The following is a 23,578-nucleotide window of genomic DNA, read 5'->3' as shown; positions in this document are numbered from 1 at the left end:
GATGGAACGGTATGGTGAGTACATAACTTCTTTTTCAAGTACACTGCATAAGTTTTTGGTCCTAGAGATAGTATATAAAAGCGTTAGCTTGAGTAACATTAAAAATGACAGGCGTTTACAATCTGATAAAAATTATGGTCTTAATGACAATGTGTCTATTAAGCCCTTTTTAATTGATAGAGCTTTAACCAAATCAGTTTATTTTTTTTTTTTCTTGATTGTTTTATTGAAGTATTCTTGTGATTGGATAGTTTGACTTGTGTTTGCAGTATTTATAACTTGGGTTTTTGTTTTTTTACTTTGAATCTGATGAAACATTCATGATAAGACGTAAAAGGGCTTATTTCTATTAAAACGTTTTTACCTTTTCAGCCGTTTGTGCCTTCACTGTTTTTTCTTCAGTTCTCTTTGTTTTGGCTGTGAAGCACTTAATTCTTGTAGACTGTTTTTTCCGATTGTATGTCTCTCGTTTCCAAACTCTTATCTGAGGTAATCTAACGAGGAGCGTTATGGGTAGAGCTTGGGTTGAGAGTTTTTGGAAGGTGTGAGCTGGAATAATGGCCGAGTTGGTTCCGAGGTCCGGAACCAAACCCACAGTCAAGGATAAGTGAAGATCGACAACACAGATGGAACGTTATGGTAAGACAAATTCTATTTTGTTCTGGTCTGTTTCTGTGCGGTCTTTGATTGGAAGTTTCTTTTGCCCATTTAGTATCTGTCATATGCCATTTCTTCTGAGCACTTCCTTCTTTTTAAAGTTGTAGATTTTTTCCTGCAAGTAAATTTAGTCCCTACTGTTATGAAATTTGATTTCATAATTATCTGATATGTTGCATGACAATTACTTTTCTTTCACAGAATTAATCAAGAATGCTTTGCAGATGCATTTTTGCCTACCTTGGTTACATTGTTTGATGCTCCAGGCTCTTCTCCTTTGGCAGAAGTTGATATTGCAAATGTAGCAGAACTGCTGGTGGACCTGACTAGATCAAGTGGATTGAGTCATCCTGAAAAGAACCAGGTAATTTTAATGCACTGCTTATTACAATATTAAATGTGTATATTTATTTAATGCATGTTAATTCTTTAATGCACTTGAAATAACGAAAAACATTTGTATAGACCATGTTTATCATGCAGTTATTTAGTCCTGTTAATCATATTTTTTTAGCTTTTTGTTAATGCTTACCTAGTCTCTTCACATCAGAAGTGCAGTGCTACGAAGTAGGATACCTGCAAATTGTAGTCAGCCTTAACTCCTCATTCCTTATGTTTGATAAGCAGGAAGTAAGGACATTTTAGATGAGCTTTAGTCTCAAATCCTGCTCATTTATTTTCTGTGTATTTGCTTGTAACCTTACAGGTTTTAATTCTATCCAGTATTTTTATTATCTTACCTTAGAACTTTAATACCTTTAGCCTACGTTATAGATTTACAGGGCGAAAATGTGGTCTTGTCATTACTATATCCACATGGCCCATAAACTTTTGAGATTAAGCCACCCCTCTGCCCTGTTATTCCACCCATGTTTTTAAGATTTACTAAATCCATTCTTTTAGTGGTCTTGTGTGCATGTCTTTCAGATATTTAATGATTATTCCATTAATATAAAGAAATAATTTTAAGTAGAGATTAAGGTGATTGTGAAGTGGTATAAACCTTTTCATACAGGTGTCAAGTAACTAGGAAGTAAACAAACCAATTCTCTAATTCCGATGTCGTGGGTATCTGGAGCTGTCACAGAAGGCTAGCAGCAGTGCATGCTGTTTGACACTTTGTCATTGCAGCTTAAAATATTAGGTAATTTCATTCCTCTTAACCTGTTAAACTTTAGAATTATTGCAGGGTTCATACCAAAGAGAAAATCACTTGAGAGGGTACAGAATCTTAGCACTTAACATTTGCTTGTATAAATTTGGACTTCTGGGGATAAATTTCTAAAAAGGCTGTTTCTTCATTAGTGATGTGGGTAGAAATGTTTTAAGAATCTGAATGCTCAGACCAAGTAGCATCCCCATTATTACACTTATGGGGTGACTCTATATGAATGTTAAGCATGTTGCTGTCCCTTACTTCATCACTATGGGCATGGTTCATATCTACGTTTTTATTGCATCTGTCAAGCATAGCACCATGTTTTTCATTTAGTGTTCATTACTTATTCCAGTATTGTGAAATCATATCTATTTATTGTAGTGTTGATGAAAATCACTGTTGCAGTAACCTGGGCTGTGTGGGTTTGCCCAAATTGCTCAAGCCAGTTTCCAAAAGTTATGGGTGCCTTCCAGGTGCTCATTCTGTCAGGAACATACAGGGTGCTCCTATAAAACGCAGAAGGAACGCCAAAAGCTTCAGAACTTTTTGCTGCCAAGGGGAGCGCTGCTTTGGCAGTCTACCTGTCAGTCTTTTAGCTGGGCAGATAAGTCCCATTTGGGGAAAGCCTTCCTTTCTAAAACGAATTACATTAGAATTATGCTTAAGAGAATTCTGCGTGTGCATCTAGGAAGCAAAGTGATATGTATGGCATAGTTTTCTTGTGTTCCAAGTGCTTTTGTTGACCTTCGGGAAAAAGTTTTGCTTATAAGTAAAAACTGTCAGTTTTTAAAATATCGATCCAATGTAAATTTTCATTCTATCCTCAACTGTTGGGTTTGGATCTGAGCCTCAGATCCGACTCAGCCGTTACTAAAGCTCATGGTCACCAAAAACTCGAGCTCCTCCTCTACCCATAATGCACCAACCCCTAACATACCTCAGATCTCGTTTGCCACTTTTCGCAAAAGATGTGGTTAGCCTGAACTCTCTAGCGTTTGGTTAATAAGATGTTTCTTTCCTACAGTTTTTGCTATATTTGTATATTTATCTCCCTCCTTTTACACTCTGTGTAACTCTTAAATATCATTATTGATAATATTCTTCCTCTACCTTTTGTATTGCCTTCATTTGTAGAGTATACATCTGTTTAATTCTTCTTACCATTGTTCGTATTTCTCCTGCTTTTCTTCTTCTGTATATAAAAAAGCCATTCTCCCTTTAAATTTTCTTTTAAATTTGTCTGGTCTGATAAGGTGCCAGCTGGCTTCAGAAAATGTCAGATGTGTTGGGATAAGTTACCCTTATCTGATGCCCACCCTTTGTGTATATTATTAATGCCCTAAACATTTGCAAGAGGATTGTACTAACGGCAAAAATTTCAATCTGAGGGCCTTAGCAGATAGAAAAAATTGATATTGAAAGGTTTGCTTCCATCCTCATTTGGAGAGGCTGTCTCTGGGGCTCACTCCTCCAAAATGAAAATTATAGAGATCTTGGCTAAGTCTCTAATATACCATCTCTTCTTCCTTGCCTTCTTTGGAGCCACAGAAAAAATCTAAAACGGATCCAAAGTCTGCTCAGGTCCTTTCTCTTTTGGATTCGATGAGAAAATATTCGGATCCACATTCTTCAGCTCCGAAGTTTCTACCAAGGACTAGATATTCTCTGAAGTTGGATCTAGTTCTCCTAGGGTTCCCCTCACCATCCTTTGCCTTTTCTCGTTCTTCTAGGTGTCTAACTGAGGAAGATGTGAACAGGATAATGAAGTTTCTCTTGGCACAGATGGGTGTTCTCCCCACTCCTACCCCTTTGGATCAGGGAGCCTGTCAATCTCTTACACCATCGTCTACTTCTTTGATCCCACCAGCTGTTTGAGTCCCTGAATTAGAACCTACTGGGGCTGTCCTCTTATCCAAGGATACCTTTACCTTTGGATCTGAAGAATACTATGAACGCACTGGCTCCAACTTCATCAGATCCAGATGATTCTCAGAACCCAAGGCTACCTTGTCAGATCTGAGGTGTTGGAGCCAATTCCAAGGTTTTTGGAGCTGTCTCTGCCCCTCAGAGCTTCAGTATTGGATAGCTGTACTCTGGCTTCTGCCTCAGGAGGATTGCTCTCTGGGCAGAGGGGAGGCAGTGGTCCAGAAGTCTCTCTTCCTGGAGCTTCTGTCTTTCTCTCAGGGGCAGTGTGCCTTCGAGGTTGTGACGCAAGTGTTTTCTGTTCCAAAAGGATGGACGGATCCAGCCCCTTTGGATCTCCATTCCAGCTCCCAGATGTCTCTGCTCTTGGAAGTCGCATCATTCTACACCACTGGGACAGCCAGCTCAAGGCCTTCAGACCACTCAACAGGGTATTACAATTTCTTCCTACACTTCACCGGAGCATCCCAACAAGAGAAAGTTCCTCGAAGAGAAAGTGCAAAAGGAGGCAATTGGACTCTCCATAATAGTCTGTCATTTGGAGATGCTCTTGAGATCCCTAAACAGAGAAGGTAGCTGGACCTCCACCAACCCTTCAGTGGAGGAAATGAGTATTTCTGGAAGCCTTCGGAGGTGGCCCTTCTATCGCCTGGGTTACTTCGCCCACCAATGAGCTCATTGATTTGGTGTCAAGCCGGGTGTAGAAGAAACCTGACTCAGTTGAGCCAGTCCCTAAGAGGCCAGATTGGATTTTTGACTCCACCTGTCGGGAAGGAATTCTGGAGTAAGGAGGTGCCAATGGATGCCATGGTTGTGACTGCCACTAAAAAGGAACTCTCTGAGCAAAGTTCCTCTGTCCATCCCCCTAATTAGGGAGTCTGTGGTGATGGGCAGGTTTGGAAAGCATGTTTATGCTTCAGCAACCTTTCCCCCTTTAGGTTGCTAAACTGTTTGGCACGTTTTACAAGACTACAAAGAGATTTGATCGAAGAATTTTCAAAATCCCTTTCAGGGACCATTTTTGCTCAGGTTAAATCTTCTGTGGCCTCCCAATTGGCTACCCTCCAATCCATTTCAAATTAATCGATGAGATTTATCTCGCATGCAGCCGAAGGTATTCAAGGGCATTGGGTTTCTGTCATATCTGTTAGGAGGCATGTCTAGATGCACTTATGTGATTTTGTGGATCTTTCACCTCCTTATTCGTCAGTGCTCCCTTTGACGGCAGTTCATTGTTTGGCCCAAAAGTGAGAGGGATATATTCCAGGTGTGAGAAGGATAGAAAGACCCTCTTTGCAGTGGGTGTATATTTTTCAGCCCTCAAAGATCCTTTTCTAGGAATCAACAAAATGGTTGGAAGATGTGGTTCAGAAAGTCCCAGGGTCCTTTCTAGGGCAGATGTGGAGATAGTTTCCCCTAGGGGCGAGGGGGAACTGTAATGGGGATGTCATCCACATAGCAGAGGAGGCCTAACAAACCAGGGCTCCAGAGATTTTCTCTAACAGACCCTCTCGGTGCTTCTGAAAGGAGGCCCATTTGTCCACCCCACGCCACCCCCCGGAGGCAATCTGGGGTAGACTTTCTCTGTACCAGACAGCCTGACTAGATTTAACAAGAGAAACTGGAGTGCAAAGAATTATTTCCAGTGGCTATATAATTTCCTTTTTCCTGTCTTCTCCAACTGTGTACACAAGATTCCCAATGTTCCACCCAGCCAGAGTAAACGAGCAGCAATATAAATAATACAAAAGCTGCTAGAAGAGGGTCATTTAAGAGATCCCACCAAACCAGATAGAATCTGGGACTTTCTCAAGATTCTTTTTAGTGCCAGAGAAAATAGGGGACTGGAGACAAATTCTGAATTTTAGCGAATTGAACAAATCAGTTCGTGCAAAGTTTTGGATAGTCATGGTTCAGTCCATTCTACCCTTTCTAGGCAAGGACGATTGGATGTGCTTGATAGACCTTCAGGATGTGTACTATCGCATAAAAATGAAAGACAATCCAGAAGGTCTTTACGCTTTTGGCTGGGAGCCAGTCACGATCCGTTCAGAGTACTGCCCTTTGGCCTCAAAACAACCCCCAGGATGTTCAGATGTGTGGCAGTAGTAGCAACTCACTTGAGACTGCAGAGATCAGAGTGTTTCTGTATCTAGATGACTGGCTCATTACTGCCCTGGCCAAGAATCTACTATTACTAGCAAGAGATCAGGTGATCCAGACTTGTTCTCAGCTGGGATAACAAGAAATTACAGTTGCAACCAGCTCAAACCTTGGAATTCATAGGCGCAGTCTTCAACACGACTTCAATGACAGCTTCTCTTCCTTTCTCAAGAGTAGAGACTCTGAGGTTGCAGGTTAGGAAAATAATTTGCAATACCAAAATTTCAGCGCACTTGATTCTTCAGTTGCCAATATTTTAGTCCCTCTAGCAAGGTTTCATATGAGAATTCTCCAGTGGATGCTAGCAGCACAGTGGTCAATTCTTCCCCAGTGCTTCTCCAGTGCATGTCAACACAGATAATCACTCAGGCATGCAAGAAATACCTTTGATGGTAGATTTGATTAGATCAATTTCTACAAGGTCATCCCTTAACTCTCCCTCAACCCAAAGACACAGTGACCACAGACGCTTCCCAGATTAGGGGACTGAGGCACTTCCTGAGGAAAACCGTCCAAGGCACATGGTCTCCCAAAGAGGCCAGTTTGCTTGTCAGTGTACTAGAGTTGAGAGCAGTGCTCTTAGAATTGCAGGCCTTACAAGATACTCTCCCTTTAGGGACAGTTGAGATTCAAACTGACTATTTCAGTTGTTTGGTACATCAGCAAGCTAGGAGGAACCAAATCCTACCCCCTGTGACAAGAAGCAACTCAGTGTGTGGCAGTGGGCCATCTCATCCAACCACTTTCTGATAGCAACTCACATTCCCAGGAAGTCCAGTATGATCACCGAGGGGCACTGTACTCCACAACTGCCCCTTTGTCTCCTTTATACCTACATGCCTACCCCCCTAATTCCCAAATTCTTACAGAAAGCTGCCTAGTGGAAGAGCAAAGTCGTCCTCATTGCTCCTTATTGGCGTCATCAAATTTGGTTCCCCCTTTTTTTTGGCCTCATCTAATTTACCCACTTTGGATTCTGGATCCGATTCCAGACCTCCTACCTCACCCAATAGGCATGATTCACCCAGACATATCAGACCTCAAGCTAACAGCGTAGTTTCTCCAATTCTTTTAACAGCCAGACAGCCAAGGCTCTTGTCCCCTGTCCGTCATATAGTTGTATCCTCCCATAAAGCTTCTACAGAAAAACTTTATAAAAGTAAATGAAAAGGGTTTGTTTCCTGGACATAAAGTATCAACCCCTTAGCTCCTGTACAATGTTTTCTTGATTTTTTGGCATCAACTTTAATGAAGGAGCTAGTTCCTCAATCATAAAGTTCAGTTAGCAATCTCTAATTTTCATGTTGGATTTGAAAAATTTTCTCTGGCTTGTAAAGCATTTTTGAGAGGCACACTCCTCCTAAGATGCCTTGACACATTCCCCTTTGAACCAGCATCAAAATGCAGTCTTAATTACCTGATCTGGAAAGCTTGTCTTTCTACTGGCTATTACCTCTGCTAGAAGAATTTCAGAACTTCAAGCATTGTCACCTAAACCTCCCTACTTGATCTTTCAGAAGGATAATCACTTCACATACCAGTTCCTCTTTCCTTCCCAAGGTGGTGTCAGAATCCACTCTATTCACTTCCAGGTTTCTTTTCTAAATTTGCAAACACAGGTGAATGTATGTTGCGTTTATTGGATGTTCACAGACAATTACATTTTTACTTCCTTAGGAATAAAGAATTTAGAAAGACCAATTATTTGTATTCTTTGCCAATTCTAAATTGGGCAAATCAGTTGCAAAGGTGACCTTGGCCAAATGGTTGGTCGACTGCATATCTGTGTATATATATATATATATATATATATATATATATATATATATATATATATATATTACTTCGTGTTTCACTGTTGCAGTCATTACATTTGGGTAATCTGCTGGCAGGTTGCCCTCATTCGGCCTGAATTCCAAAGTCTTGGGTCCTGCGTCGGTTGCTGTCTCTTCCATGACGTCAGGGGTATAAAACAGGCAGCCAACGTCATTTTCTTAGCAGTTCGCAAGTGCCGACTCCTGAAATTTTCGATTTCGAGTTTCAGAACCGAAGTTTTCACTTAGATAAGTACCCCGTTGGGGAAACTTTTTCATGCTCCATACCGATGTCAGTAAAAGTTAATAATTGCATTACTTGTGGGAAGCAAATACCTCATAAGGATTTCCATTTGTACTGTATTCCTTGCCTAGGCCCAGATCATAACATGCCTAGCTGTCGGTTTTGTGCTAGATTTAACCAACACACTATTAAGCGTTGGTATATCTTTGCTTCAAAATATTTTGGAAACAGATTTAGCTACCCTGAAATGTCATTGGATAGCAATCCGACTACCGGAGTTCACAAAAAACGCAAAGAAAAAGGACAGAGACAGACCGTCGAGGTCCAAAACAGACAAAGCTTCCCCTAAGCCAGTCACCGGTACTCAGTGAGGTGCTTTTGCAGCCCCTGATACTCACTACTTCCAAGTCGCAGGCCTCTACCGAGACCCATGTGGAGTCCGGCACGCCGCGAGATTATCAGCGTATTGTACCCGCGGATGTCTCTCCCTCGGATGGGTCCAGAGCCACTTAGCAGGCACTGGCTTCTGAGGGTGTCTTCAGCCACAGCATTTCTATATAAAACTGACGCCAGCTTCAAAATCAAAGACAAAAGCAACTTCTAAAGCTAAAACACCGACGCATGAGCCACATGCTCAGGCCTCTATGCCCAAAAAAACAGATGATCAAAATGGCTGAAGACCTAATTACCTTGATCAGTGGTTCCCAACCCCCTCCTGATAAGAGGCCTAAGCAAGACACTGCTTATGAATCTTCAGATCAGGTTTCTATTTCTTCTGATTCCTCTTCTGATCAGGAATTTTTTACCACCGCCCTATGAGGATTCTCATGCAGAGGAATCCATCCCATCTGCATCTCCTCCTGAAGATTATTCCTTTGGAGAAACCTTGCATACTTTGAGGGAACATTTTCACTGGGAGAGTCAAGATTTCTCAGAATCAAAAAAGAAGTTTAGGGATTTCCTTCTCCCTCAGCATAGGCCTTTAGCCATACCTCTTGTCTTAGACATTGTTGATGTGTTTTTGGAGTCAAACTTGACTCCAGACTCCTTACCTCTGGCTCCTAGCAAGCCAGACAGATATTACAGGGTTCCTGATTCGCACATTTTTATTTAAAAACCCTGCTGCTGACCCTGAAACTATCTCGCAGGGTCCCAAAGGTGTAAAGGCCTCAACAGCTAAAAATCCTACCCCCTCTGATAGAGATTCCAGGGCGCTGGATAGATGGGGTAAGAAGGTTTATACATCTGCAACCTTGGCAATTAGGGCCTTAAACTGCCAGTTTCATATGCTTAAATATCAACAGCATGTTATGGGTTTACTGAAACAGAAAATGTTGATTTCTGAATGTGTAGAAAATAAAGAATTGCGGGAATTATTGCATGCAGCAGAACAAGTTGGAAAGCATACTTTGCAATGTGGTTTTGATTCCTTAGAGGCCTCCTGCAGGGCTGCAGTTACTGGATCTGTGATTAGAAGGCATGCCTGGCTAAAAGATCAAAATTTGCCTGATCATGTTAAAGCTAAATTGCTGGATGCACCTTTACAGCATGATACTCTGTTTGGTATTAAGGCAGAAGAGGTTTTAAAGAAAATGGAAGACAAAGCTAAGTCTATGCAAACTGTAAAAGACTTCTTACAAGTGCAGCCACCAAGATTCAGTAGACACTGGCCTACAAAAAAAATAGTCCTTTCCTGTGTCCGACAGAGCTTCACGGGGCAAATCCAGGCGCCCTAAAGGCTCTAGATACCAGTCACAGGATTCTTACATGTCAAAGCAATGGGGTGCCTCTACCTCCAAATCTGGAGGAAATAAAGCGCAACCCTACAGTAAACTGTCTCAATGACTTCCCTCTGCCATCACCAAGCACTTATCTTTTGGCAGCTCTTTTTGGGGGAAAATTAGCACTTGGCAGTTAATAACCCAGGACAAGTGGGTATTAAACATAGTATACCAGAGATACAGATTTCATTTCCACACACTGCCAGTTCCAAACGGTTGGCCAGATCTGCCAAAAAATCAATGGGCAGAGGCACAGAAACAAGTTACGTCCTTCATGGATATGGGGGCTATTCAGCCAGTGCCAGAACAGGAAAAAGGACAAGGGTTTTACTCAAGACTGTTCTCGGTACCCAGAAAAGACAAGGCCTGGTGCCTGATATTGGATTTATCAATTTTGAACACATTCTTGGACATTCCAAAATTCAAAATGCTAACTTTGCAGCAGCTTCTGCCCATGCTGGGCAAGAATGCTTGGCTAGTAACTTTAGACTTGAGGCATACCTGCATATCCCAATAAGGGAATCGTGCAGAAGATGCCTCCAATGTTCATCGTGTTACCCTGCTGCAGTCATCACACTTGGGTTATCCTGCCATCAGGCGGTCCCACAGGCGGCCTGAATTCCAAAGTCTTGGTCCGGCGCCGGCTGCTGTCACTTCTTCCCTGATGTCAGTGCGTCAGGGGTGTATGAGGCATCCAACGCCATTTTCTTCCGTCTTTCTTGCCGCGCGGTGCCCGAAGCAGAAGCAGTTCGCAAGTGCCGGTCGGCCGACACCTGGGATTTTCGATTTGAATTTCAGTCCGAAATCTTCAATAAAGCTAAGTACCCCGTTAGGGAACATTTTCTTGCCTTAGTCTGATGTCAGAAAAAGTTAACAATTGCATTTCTTGTGGGACTTCCATTCCTATTGTATTCCTTGCCTAGGCCCAGACCACGATGTCACAGGTTGTCGGTTTTGTGCTAGGTTTAATAAACGAACTACCAAACGCCGTTTTGACTTTGCACGGCATTACTTTGGTAGGAAATTTAATTATATCATGCCGTCGGAGCAGCCAAACTGGCATACATAGAAAAACGCAAGGATAAGGACAGGCAGCCTAGGAACAAGCCAGACTCCGAGCCCTCTCCTGGGCCTGTCGCCGGTTCTCTGGTTTTCAGTGAGGCGCCTACGCAGCCCCTGATGACTGCAGAACTGGAACCCCAGACAGCTGCGGATTCCCAAGTGGAACCTACTAGGCCGATGCAGCCATCTTCCGACACCGGAGCAGAAGTAGGCCCCGGTGCAGTGGAAACACCTTTGGTTGCAGAAGGTGTCTTCAGACCGACTACACTCACCATTAAATCTTATGCTAAGCTTAAAACTCCTTTAAAACCTAAGCAGACTGTACATTAGTCTACAGTTCAAGGCCCCATGCCTAAGAAACAGATGCTTAAGATGGCTGAAGATTTGATTACCCTAATCAGGGGTTCCCATCCCCCTCCTGATAAAAGACCAAGACAAGAGGAGGATTATGCTTCCTCTGACCAGGTTTCAATTTCCTCAGACTCTTCTGAGGAACAGGATTACACCATTCCACCTTATGAAGACTCTGATGCTGAAGACTCTGTTCCCTCAGCATCTCCCCCTGAAAGACTACTCCTTTGGGGAAACCTTACATACCATGAGGGAACATTTTCACTGGGAAGGCCAGGACTACTCTGATTCTAAGAAAAGGCTCCGAGAGTTCCTTTTACTACCCCAGCACAGACCTCTTGCTATCCCTCCTGTTTTAGATGTTGTGGATGATGTTTACTTTGAGTCTAGTTTAAATCCAGACTCTCTACCTGCTGCTCCAGCCAAACCTGACCGATACTACAGAGTACCTGACACTCACAAATTCCTTTATAAAAGCTCTGTGGCTGACCCAGAAACAATTTCCCAGGGTCCTAAGGGAGGTAAAGCTTATATGGCTAAAAATCCTGTGCCCTCTGAAAGGGATTCCAGAGCCCTGGATAGATGGGGAAAGAAAATATACACCTCAGCAACTCTGGCTATAGGACATTAAATTGTGAGTTTCACATGTTGAAATATCAGCAATTCCTAATGTCTCAGTTAAAACAAAAAATGAGCACACATTCTGAACAGTCTGAATTCAAGGAAATACAGGATCTGTTGCATGCAGCTGAACAGGTGGGCAAACATACTTTACAATGTGGATTTGATTCATTGGAAGCTTCCTGTAGAGCAGCTGTTACTGGCTCTGTCATACGTAGACATGCTTGGTTAAAAGAACAAACCCTTCCTGATCATGTTAAAGCAAAATTATTGGATGCACCTTTACAGCAGGATGTATTATTTAGTGTCAAAGCAGAAGAGGTTTTAAAGAAAATGGAGGATAAGGCAAAGTCTATGCAAACGGTCAAGGATTTTTTGCAGGCACAACCCCCTCGTTTCAGCAGCAATTGGCCAACCAAAAACTGGTCCTTTCCAGCTTCTGATAGATCACAGAGGGGCAAATACAGATGCCCAAGCAGAGGTCAGTCTCAAGGCCCTTACAAACCTCGCCAATGGGGTTCTGCTACCCAGAAAGGAGGAGAAGACAGGCCCCAAGCTAGCAGAAGACAAACACAATGACTCAATCCTCAAACTACCAAGCAAATCTCTCCTGGCAGCTCCCTTTGGAGGAAAATTAGCATTTTTTGCAGACAACTGGCACATCACAAAAGACAAATGGGTTCTAAACATTGTCTCTCAAGGATACAGATTCCACTTTCATACCTTACCAAGGATAAAAGGAATGCCAAGCCTGCCACCAAATCAATGGACAGAGGCACAAAAACAAATTACAGCTCTCATGGACATGAGAGCCATTCAACAGGTACCTACACAGGAGCAAGGACAAGGATTTTACTCAAGACTCTTCCTAGTCCAAAGAAAGGACAAAGTATGGAGACCCATTCTGGATCTTTCAATTCTGAACACCTATCTGCAAGTACCAAAATTTAAGATGCTAACACTACAGCAGCTTCTTCCCATGCTGGGCAAGAATGCTTGGGTAGTAACTTTGTCCCTATCAGACAAAATTGCAGAAGATACCTCCGCTTCATTGCAGGTTCAACGCATTATCAATTCTCTGCACTGTCCTTTGGCTTATGTACTGCGCCCAGGGTCTTCACAAAATGCCTGGCACCAGTAATTGCATACTGCAGACAAAGAGGAATTCAAATATACTCATACCTGGACGACTGCCTTATTCAAGCAGAAAGCAAGGACATTATTTTAAAGCATCTGGCATTTGTCAAACACCACCTAAGTTGCTTAGGGTACACAGTAAACGAAAAGAAATCAAAACTAGTGCCCTCACAAAACATAATATTCCTGGGTGCCAGCTTGAATACAATGGCCCAGATGGCTTATCTCACGCCAGACAAGCAACAACAGCTGACTCAATATTTCAAAATAATGGCAACAAAGACCCAACTCCCTGCAAGAAAAATTTTGCAGGCCTTGGATTCATGGCATCTTGCATACTACTAATACTATTTGCAAAACTGCATGAGGAAATTACAATGGTACCTGAAAAGTGTATGGACTCAGCACAGCCACAGCTTGGAAACAATGATACCACTCATTCCCTGCCTTCAACAGGAGTTTTTATGGTGGGCACAGGCATGTCACCTCAACAAGGATCAGCCTTTCACCTTGCCCACAGCCAGGCAAACTATGACAACAGATGCATCGGATTATGCCTGGGTAGCACACATGGCAGGACAGTGCATTCAGGGCAAATGGACTACAGACCAGAGGCATCTACATATCAATCAAAAGGAAATGCTAGCAGTACAGAATGCCCTAACAGCTTTCAAGGACCTTTTACACCCAGGACAACTAATAATAGATGGACAATACCACAGTAATGTGGTACGTAAACAAGCAAGGGGGGCACGCATTCCTACCCTCTATGCAGGCAAGCAAATGACCTTGTGGAACACTGCACTGTCTTACCAGGTTCAATTACAAGCACAGTTCCTGTCAGGAAAGAAAAACACATTGGCAGACGACCTAAACAGAAACATCATGGATCCACATGAATGGAAACTAGATCCACAAGTATTTGCAATGATAGCACAAAAATGGGGACGCCCCGACATAGATCTGTTTGCAAGCCCCCACAACTACCAACTTCAAAAATTTTGCACAAGGACATTCCATCCACTAGCTTGGAAAGTGGACGCCCTCTCATTCAGTTGGAAATCATTAACAGTGTATGCCTTCCCTCCACTGCCTCTTCTAGCAAAGGTACTGCTGAAAGTCGGATTAGAGAGGCCACAAATGATACTTGTTGCACCGGACTGGCCACGCCAGCATTGGTATCCAATTTTAAGGAACATGGCCCACGGCCCACCATGGATTTGGCCACAAATTCCTCACCTGCTCACCCAGCGAGACAATCAGATTCTACACAGCCAGCTCAAGACTTTAAACCTGGCTGCATGGCAAATTACCTAAACAACCAGCCAACACCTCTATCCAAAGCTGTTATATGGATGTCATTCTGGAGGCCAGGAGGCCCAGCACCAGGAAAACCTATTCAGACAAATGGAAATGATTTTGCGCCTGGAACCAGGCTAAAGGCCAAAATCCCATTGATCCAAACATCCCTCAGATTCTACAATATTTAACTGAGATGTTGCACAAAGGACTTTCCTTTTCATCTATTAAGATCCACGCCTCAGCAATTTCAGCTCATTACAACACAGATCCTCCTTTATTTTCACATCCACTCCTAAGACAGTACCTCAGAGGGGCTAAGAACATAAGACTGCCAAGGAGAGCACCAACACCTACTTGGGATCTCAACTTTGTTCTGGAAAAGCTTACACTGCCACCCTTTGAACCAGCTTTTACAGCTGATTTAAAATTTCTTTCATGGAAAACTGCCCTGCTACTGGCAATAACCTCAGCTAGAAGAGTCTCAGCTACAGGCACTAATGGCAGTGGAACCTTTCCTCATTTTTCATCAAGGCAGAGTCTCTCTACGAACTAACCCTTCCTTTATGCCAAAGGTGGTATCCAGTGTGGCCCTAAACCAAACCATTCATTTGCCCACCTTTTTCCCAAATCCCCAGAACAAAGGAGAAAGACTCCTGCATTCTTTGGACATTCACAGGCAATTACGTTACTACTTGGATAAAACTAAGGCTTTCAGAAAAACTGACCAGCTCTTTGTAGCCTATGCTACAGGATCACAAGGAAAAGCTATCTCAAAACAGACCATTTCTAAATGGATAGGGCATTGCATACATTTCTGCTACACACATCATGGGAAAACCTGTACCTGCTAACATTAGGTCCCACTCCACCAGGGCTACAGCTACATCAGCAGCCTTTCTCAGGGGAGTGCCAACCAAAGATATTCTGGAAGCTGCAACTTGGAGTTCAGTGCACGCCTTCACCAAATACTACCAGTTACCTCTGTATTTTAGGACTAGAGCTGGTTTTGCCACTGCAGTTTTGCAGGGCCTGCTAGCTTCCTCTAACCCTGTTTAACTCCACCTCCCATCCTTAGCTTTGGGATTCAACCCAAGTGTGATGACTGCAGCAGGGTAACACGATGAACGTAGTATGGTTTTGTACCTACCATAAATGTAGATGTTCGAGTGTTCACCCTGCTGCAGTCCAGGTTACCCTCCCTCCATCCCCTCTGAACTAGCTGAACTTATCTCTACCACTCTATCCTATGCTACCTCTGTGGTGTATTTCTTGTGCCTAAAGCTGTTGTTTTATTTTTATCTAGCTTTATATATATATATATATATATATATATATATATATATATATATATATATATATATATATATATATATATATATATATATATATAGCCTACCTATTGGGGGCACCTGACATCTGGGGCAAGAAAAACTGAAGAAAATGTCTTTGGATGCCTCTTGTATATACCCCTGGCGCACTGACGTCAGGGAAGAAGCGACAGCAACCGACACCGGACCAAGACTTTGGAATTTGGGCCGACTGCGGGACCACCTGACGGCAGGATAACCCAAGTGTGATGACTGCAGCAGGGTGAACACTCTAACATCTACATTTATGGTAGGTACAAAACTGTACTTTTCAAGGCTGGCTTCATGCATTACCAATTCTCTGCACTGCCCTTTGGCTTATCTACTGCACGCAGGCTCTTTACAAAGTGCCTGGCACCAGTAATTGCATTTTGCAGACAAAGAAGTATACAAATCTGACCTTACTTGGACGACTGTCTCATTCAAGCAGAAAACAAGGACATTCTTCAGCATCTGGCGTTTGTGAAAAGGCTTCTAACATGCCTAGGGTACACAAACGAAAATAAATCACAACTGGTACCCTCTCAAAAGATAACATTCCTGGGTGCAAGCTTGAATACAACTGCCCAGATGGCTTTCCTCACGCCAGACAAAGGCAAATGACCATTTACTTCAAACAGATGGCAACAAAAACCCAGTTATCTGCAAGACAAATTCCGTTTGGGGTTCATGGCATCCTGCATTCTACTGATTCCATATGCAAGACTGCATATGAGGAAACTACAGTGGTACCTAAAAGGTTTATGGAGTCAACATTGTTAGTCTGGAAACAGTGATTCCTCTCATTCCCTGCCTACAACAGGAGTTTTTTTGGTGGGCAGAGACATGTCACCAGACCATGGGACAGTCTTTCACTCTACCCCCTTCCAGCCAAACCTTAACTACAGACGCATCAGATTATGCATGGGGGGGCCCACCTGGCGGGGGAGATGCATTCAGGGCATATGGACCCCAAAACAAATGCACCCGCATATCAACCAGAAAGAGATGTCAGCTGTTCAGAATGCCCTGACAGCCTTCAAGGACTTGCTTCATCCAGGACAACTACTGATAGACGGACAAAACCACAGTTGTGTGGTACATAAACAAGCAGGGGGGCCCACACTCATTCCCCCTTGCAGACTAGTCATGGCATTGTGGGACACAGCCTTGACTTACCAAGTACATCTTCAATCTCAATTTCTGACAGTAAAACAAAATACTCTGGCAGACGACCTAAGCAGGAACCTTATGGACCCTCACGAGTGGAAACTGGATCCTCATGTCTTTAGCATGATGACACAGAAATGGGGGAGCCCAGACATAGATCTGTGCCTCCCCTTGGAATTATCAGCTGGACAAATTCTGCACAGGGACTTATCACAGACAAGCATGGAAAGTGGATGCCTTATCCTTCAGTTGGAAAAACCTATCTGTTTACTCCTTTCCTCCTCTGCCACTTTTTCCCAAGGTCCTACTAAAGGTCAGACAAGAAAAAACAAAAATGATTCTAATTGCCCCGGACTGGCCCCACCAACACTGGTATCCAATCCTAAGGAATATGTCTCAACTCCCCAGCGTGGTACTTACCTCAAATACCGCATTTACTGTCTCAGCAAAACAATCAGATCTTGCACAATCTGCTCCAAACACTGAACCTGGCAGCATGGCTGATCATGTAGTTATTCAAACACCTCTCAGTAAATCTGTGATGGATGTCATTTTGGTAGCCAGAGACCTAGTTCTAGAAAATCTTATGCTGATAAATGGAAGAGATTATGTGCTTGGAACCAAGCACAAGGAACTGACACAGCAAAGCCAAATATTCCTCATATTTTACAATACTTGACTGAGATGCTTGACAAAAGCCCATCTTTTTCATCAATAAAAATCCATGCCTCTACCATCTCGACTCATTACAACACAGAGCCACCGATCTTTTCTCACCCTTTGCTAAAACAGTATTTTAGAGGGGCCAAAAATTTAAGGCCTTCCAGAAGATCACCAATTCCTGCATGGGACCTCAATTTTGTGTTGGAAAAGCTCACCCTGCCTCCATTTGAACCAGCTGCTACTGCAGATATAAAGTTTTTATCATGGAAAACAGCTTTGCTCCTGGCAATCACTTCAGCAAGAAGGGTTTCAGAGCTACAGGCCCTCATGGCTGTGGAGTCTTTTATCATGTTTTACCCAGACAGGGTGTCCCTCAGGATCAATCCTTTTATGCCTAAGGTGGTTTCTAGTGTGGCTCTTAACCAAACTATTCACCTGCCAACTTTTTATCCAAATCCGCAGAACAAGGGGGGTGGATTCTGCATTCCTTGGACGTACACAGACAACTAAGATTCTACTTCAACAGGACCAAAGCTCAAAGAAAAACTGAGCAGCTTCTGGTGGCATTTGCTGCAGGATCAGAGAGAAAGGCTATTTCAAAGCAGACCATTTCAAAGTGGATAAGCCACTGCATTAGTTTCTGCTACTTGCATCATGGTAAACCGGTGCCCAAGGGCATTAGGTCTCATTCCACCAGGGCTGCATCTACATCAGCAGCTTTTCTCAGAGGGATACCAACCAAAGACATTCTAGAAGCTGCTACTTGGCGTTCTGTGCATACTTTTGCAAAGCATTATCATTTGCCTCTCTTCTCTAAGTCCAGGGTAGGCTTTGCCACTGCAGTTCTGCAGGCCTTATACCCGCCCCTAATGCTATTTAGCTCCAGCCTCCCATCCATAGCTTTGGGATTCTACCCAAATATAATGACCAACAGTGAAACATGAAGAACATAGTACAGTTGTGTACACTTACCATAAATGTAGATGTTCGAGTGTATTCACTGTTGCAGTCCGGGTTACCCGCCCGCCATCCCCCTTTTATTCTAGAGCTTATCTTTCCTTCACTATATTCTACAGCCTTTGTGGTGTATTTGCTTTTAGATGAAGGTAAGATATTAAGTTGTCTATCTCGCCTTCATTCTTGCTGGATGGGTTCGGAGCCGACCTCGGCTCCGACTCGGCCACTATAAAAGCTCGAGAGTTGGTTCCACCGGCTCGAGGCTCCCCTTATATCCCACAATGCTAGGCGTGAGTTACCTCAGATCTCGTTTGCCGCTACAGCGATCGAGGTGTTGTTTTTCTACCGGCTCAGGTCAGTAGTTTAATCAGTCGATTTAAACTAGTTTAAATCCCCTTTTCTTTACTAAATTGTTCATATTTCCCTTAGTTTAGTGTATTTCATCCCTTTATTCTTTATTCCCATTTTTTTCCCTCAAGAACTTAAAGTTCTTCCCTTAGGCCTTCGGGCCCTACTATCCCTAGTGGAGTGCTTGTGTTGTGTTAGGGATATTTTTTATACTTAAGCTAACTAAATAGTTTAATTAGTATAATTTAGTTAACTTTCCTTTTAGTGTAATCAGTGTGTGTGTGTGTTTTTTGTGTGTGGTTACACTTAGGTCCTTGATAATGTCCAAGGATTCAAAGGTCTCAGGCTTCAAGAAGTGTGACTCGTGCTGTCAGAAAATGTCTCTGACAGACGGTCACACTTCTTGTGTTTACTGCCTGGGACCTTTGCACCTGCAGGACTCTTGTGCTGTATGCCATGGCTTCAGCCCCAGAGTCCTGCAGGAAAGAAAAAATAAACTAATTTTGAGAGGTTTACTTAAGCCTGAGGGTTACCTTACTGTTTCTTCGGGCAAACCCTCTAAGGCTTCTAGGTCCTCGGCTCCAGCTACTGAGTCGAGGCCTAAGGCTTCGAAACCTCCTTCTACATCGGCTCCGGCTGGAGCCGATGAGTCTCAGACTGCAGCTTCTGTGGTTTCCTCTGCTCCGGCTGGAGCCGAGGTGTTGGAAATTCCTGTGTCGGCTCCGACTAGACCTTCGGAGCCGACATCTAGAAAGAGGTCCAGGTCACCGTCCCTTGGCTCCGTTCATTCGGGTCCAGCATCTCCCTTGCTGTCTGAACGGAGCCATAGATCTCACTCCTCTAGGTCATCGAGGCTTTCGGACCATGACCTTCAGAGGGTAGTGAGTCGACTTCTTAAGTCCGAGGCACTGGCCCAAATGCTTCAGAGCCCGACTCATCAGTCGATGCCTGACCCTATTCCTCATTATGTTCCTCCTCCGACTCCTTTGAGCTCGGAGCCGGGGCGTTTCGGAACCGAGACTGTGGTAGCGTCGGAGCCGATACAAATGTCTTCGGCTCCGTCGTCGGCTCCGATTTCTTCCTTAGAAGAATCTTGGCGCCGGACTTCCCTCGTCGGCTCCGAGGGGGTGAGTGGCATCGGACCCTTGTCCGACCCCGCTCTTCCTCTCGGTGCTTTGGCGCTGGTGAGTTCGGCTCCGACATCGGCCTCTGAGCCATCACTGTCGGTGCCGAGGGAGGTTTTCAGCTTCTCGGAGCGGGGACCTCTGGCTCTGCCTGACAGGGGTGCGTTCGAGGTCATGCGGAGTGTGTTGGAACCTGGTTCAACTCCACAGTCGGCTCCATCCGTCCCTCCCTCTTCGGTGCCTCAGGTCAAGTCTACTCACTCCCTCATCCCAGACCGCAGAGAGCCAGCTCCTCAGGAATCCCCTGTGGGGATCTCATCCTCTTCCGAGGCCTCTCCTGAATTGGCAGAAGAGCCCCCTCGGAAGAGAAAGTGTAAGAGGAAACACATAGACTCACCTGAGTCCGTCACCTCTGACACAGATTTAGAGGATTCTGAGGGTTCCCCCCGTTCCCCTTCTGAAGATGTCTCCTTTGCAGACATTCTAGAAATCCTCAAACAGAGGGGAAATTGGCCAGCCCTCAACCCTTCGGGGGATGAATCTGTGTATCTTGAGGCGTTTGGCTCTCGCCCTTCCACCTCCTGGGTGTCTCCCCCCTTTGACCCCTCATGCAGGTGGTAGCAAAAAAGGCATGGACGGCTCCTGATTCAGTGGACCCCACTCCCAGGAGACCCTCAAAATTTATCACGGCACCAGCAGACAAACAATTTCTGACAAAGGGAGTTTCTGTGGATGCTATGGTTGTAGCTGCTGCCACTAAGAAGGAACTAGCTGATCCTTCAGTGCCTGTCCATCCACCTAACAAGGAATCTAGGTCTATGGACAGGTATGGGAAGCGGATGTTCTCGTCAGCGACCTTTGCAATGCGTTCGCTGAACTACCTATGCCATTTTACTCGTCTTCAAAGAGACTTGATCAAAGAAGCGAGTGATATGTTGAAGGATCCTACAGCTGCGGGTTTTCAAGACAAGATGAACACTCAGCTGGCTACCCTGAACTCCATAGCTAACTCCTCCATGCGCCTCCTTTCGTATGCGGCTGATGGAGCGAGCAGGGCCCCAGGGACAGGAGTGGCCTTACGCAGGCATGCCTGGATGTGGCTATGCAACTTTGCGGATCCCTTTAAAATGTCGTTCACTAATTCCCCGTTCGATGGATCATCTCTTTTTGGTCCTCAAGTGAAAGAAACCTTGACTAGGTGCGAGACTGATGGCAAGACTCTTTCTGCCGTCGGAGTCCGTTTTTCTACTCCTTCTAGGCCTTACCCCAAAGGCCAGAAAAGTGGGAAAATGTGGTTCCAAAACAATCTCAAGGGACTTCGCCTGACGACAGAGTCGGTTCCCGCCAGAGGCAGAGGGGGAACAACAATGGTAGACGCCGCCCTAGAGGCGGGGTCCAGAACCAGGGCAATCGAGAAACTTTCTCCGATAAGCCCTTTCAGCATCCCTGAGGTGTTGCCCGACTGTCCACCTTCGGAGGCAGTCGGGGGAAGATTGTCACTGTACTCAGAAGCCTGGCTATCCCTAACTCGAGACAAGTGGGTACAGTCCATTTCCGAAGGCTATTCCATTCCCTTCGTTTGCATTCCAAACCGATCAAAAAAATCCCTTCCAGATGTTCCACCCGCTCAAAGGGATCTTGCAGCTTTGGAAATTTCAAAGCTGCTTGCAAAAAGAGCAATTCAGCCAGTTCCAGCAGACCAGCAAGGATCCGGAATCTACTCCAGGTTCTTTTTAGTTCCAAAAAAAACAGGGGACTGGAGACCAATTTTGGATCTCAGTATCTTGAACAAGTCTGTCAAGAAAACACGATTTCGGATGGTCACGCTTACAGTCCATCCTTCCCTATTGGGAAGAAAAACTGGATGTGCTCTATAGACCTTCAGGATGCGTACTATCATATAAAATGAACAGACGCTCCAGAAGATTTCTCCGCTTCAGGCTGGGAACCAGTCATTTTCAATTCAGAGCCCTGCCCTTTGGACTCACCACTGCCCCCGGTGTTTACCAAATGCATGGCAGTGGTAGCTTCTCACCTGAGACGTCAAGTATTCCAGGTGTTTCCATATTTGGACGACTGGCTCCTCACAGCTCCCACCAAGCATCTTCTTCTAAGGGCCAGGGACTACACCTTTCGCATTTGTCAAAACTTAGGCATTTCAATAAATTGCGAAAAGTCTGTTTTGTCGCCTTGTCGTGTTATTACCTTCATAGGCGCAATTCTGGACACAGTCAACATGTCTGCGAGGCTAACAGATCAGAGAATAACAGACATACACAAACTGGTCTCGCTCCTCTTCAGCAGCAACAGGGTCAAAGCCAGGTTAGTTCTGAAAGTATTGGGGATTATGGCGGCTGCCATACCTCTGCTTCCATTAGCCAGATTCCACATGAGAATCCTTCAATGGATGCTCTTCACACAATGGTCATACCAGCAACTTCCGATGTCCCACACCATTATGATTACACAAACATGCAGGAATCATCTTCTGTGGTGGATGTCTTCCCCTCAGCTCTTCTTGGGAAGACCCTTTGTTCCTCCCTCCGGTTGCTACTCTGACAACGGACGCCTCCCTGATCGGGTGGGGGGGGCATTATCAGGGCAGAACTGTCCAGGGCACATGGCAACCAGACGAATGCCACTTGCACATAAATGTTCTAGAGATGAGAGCAGTGCTTTTAGCGTTGCAAGCCCTTCAAGACTCTCTTCCCTTGGGAACGATAGCAATCCAGACGGACAATATGTCTGTAGTGTGGTATATCAACAAACAAGGCGGAACCAGGTCCTACCCCCTGTGTCGAGAAGCACTCAGACTGTGGCAATGGGCGATTTCTTCTCAGCGGTTTCTGATAGCAACGCACATCCCCGGGAAGTCCATTCAAATCGCGGACAAGTTGAGCAGAGCTATCCTCATGCCTCACGAGTGGTCTCTGAAAGACTCTGTTGTGAGAGAAATTTTTCTCAAGTGGGGTCAGCCTTGCTGCGACCTTTTTGCTACTCCCCAAAACAGCAAGTGCAGAGATTATTTCACCCTATTCCCTTTACCAGGCCAGCCCTGCAGAGACGCTCTAGTCCAAGTTTGGCCCCGGGGACTTCTGTATGCATTTCCTCCCTTCCCACTAATCTCTCAAGTGATACAGAAAGCTATCGCTCAGAAGGCCTTGTTGATCCTCATTGCTCCTTACTGGCCTCGACAGGTTTGGTTCCCCTTTCTACATCACTTTCTGTTGGAGCGACCTTGGCATCTGGACCTAGTTCCAGATCTTTTGATCCATCAGTCGGGTCAGTTTCATCGCTCCCTTCCCTCTCTGAACCTCACTGCTTGGTTCCTCCAATTCCAACCTTAGCCAGGCTTCCTCAAATATCTCACTCTGTTCGAGATATTTTGATAGCTTCCCATAAATCTTCCACTCGAAAGATTTATTTGAGTAAGTGGAAACGTTTCGCCTATTGGGCTCAAGGAAGGGACATAGATCCTTTCACTGCTTCCATCCAAATGGTCCTTGATTTTCTAGCTGAACTCTTCCATGCAGGTTCATCTCCTTCTACTCTTAAAGTTCAATTGGCAGCTATTTCTAACTTTCATGTGGGCATTTCAGAGTCTGCCATAATGTCCCACAAGCTTTGCAAAGCCTTTTTGAAGGGAGTTTTTCTACTCAGACCTCCTATAAGAAATCCTCCTCCTCCTTGGGACCTAAATTTAGTTAGTTCTTTGATTCTTCCCCTTCAACCTGCAGCCTCCTGTTCTTTAAAATT

The 23,578-nt window shown here is 44.4% G+C and overlaps 1 protein-coding gene across 1 annotated transcript in view; it reads left to right on the top strand.

Annotated features, from left to right (window-relative positions):
• The window catches only part of NCAPG (non-SMC condensin I complex subunit G), a 1,684,114-nt gene that overhangs the window by 1,133,615 nt on the left and 526,921 nt on the right, over positions 1–23,578 (top strand). The window contains exon 14 of the mRNA XM_044063449.1: positions 859–1,021. Within this exon, the coding sequence (XP_043919384.1) occupies positions 859–1,021 (163 nt within the window). The remainder of the gene's footprint in view (positions 1–858; positions 1,022–23,578) is intronic.

The sequence above is a fragment of the Protopterus annectens genome, chromosome 2.part1 (assembly GCF_019279795.1).
Source record: "Protopterus annectens isolate FY-2018-M chromosome 2.part1, PAN1.0, whole genome shotgun sequence".
NCBI lineage: Eukaryota > Metazoa > Chordata > Ceratodontiformes > Protopteridae > Protopterus > Protopterus annectens.
The sequence above is the reverse complement of the archived record's forward strand: the minus strand, read 5'-3'. Positions and strand labels throughout refer to the sequence as shown.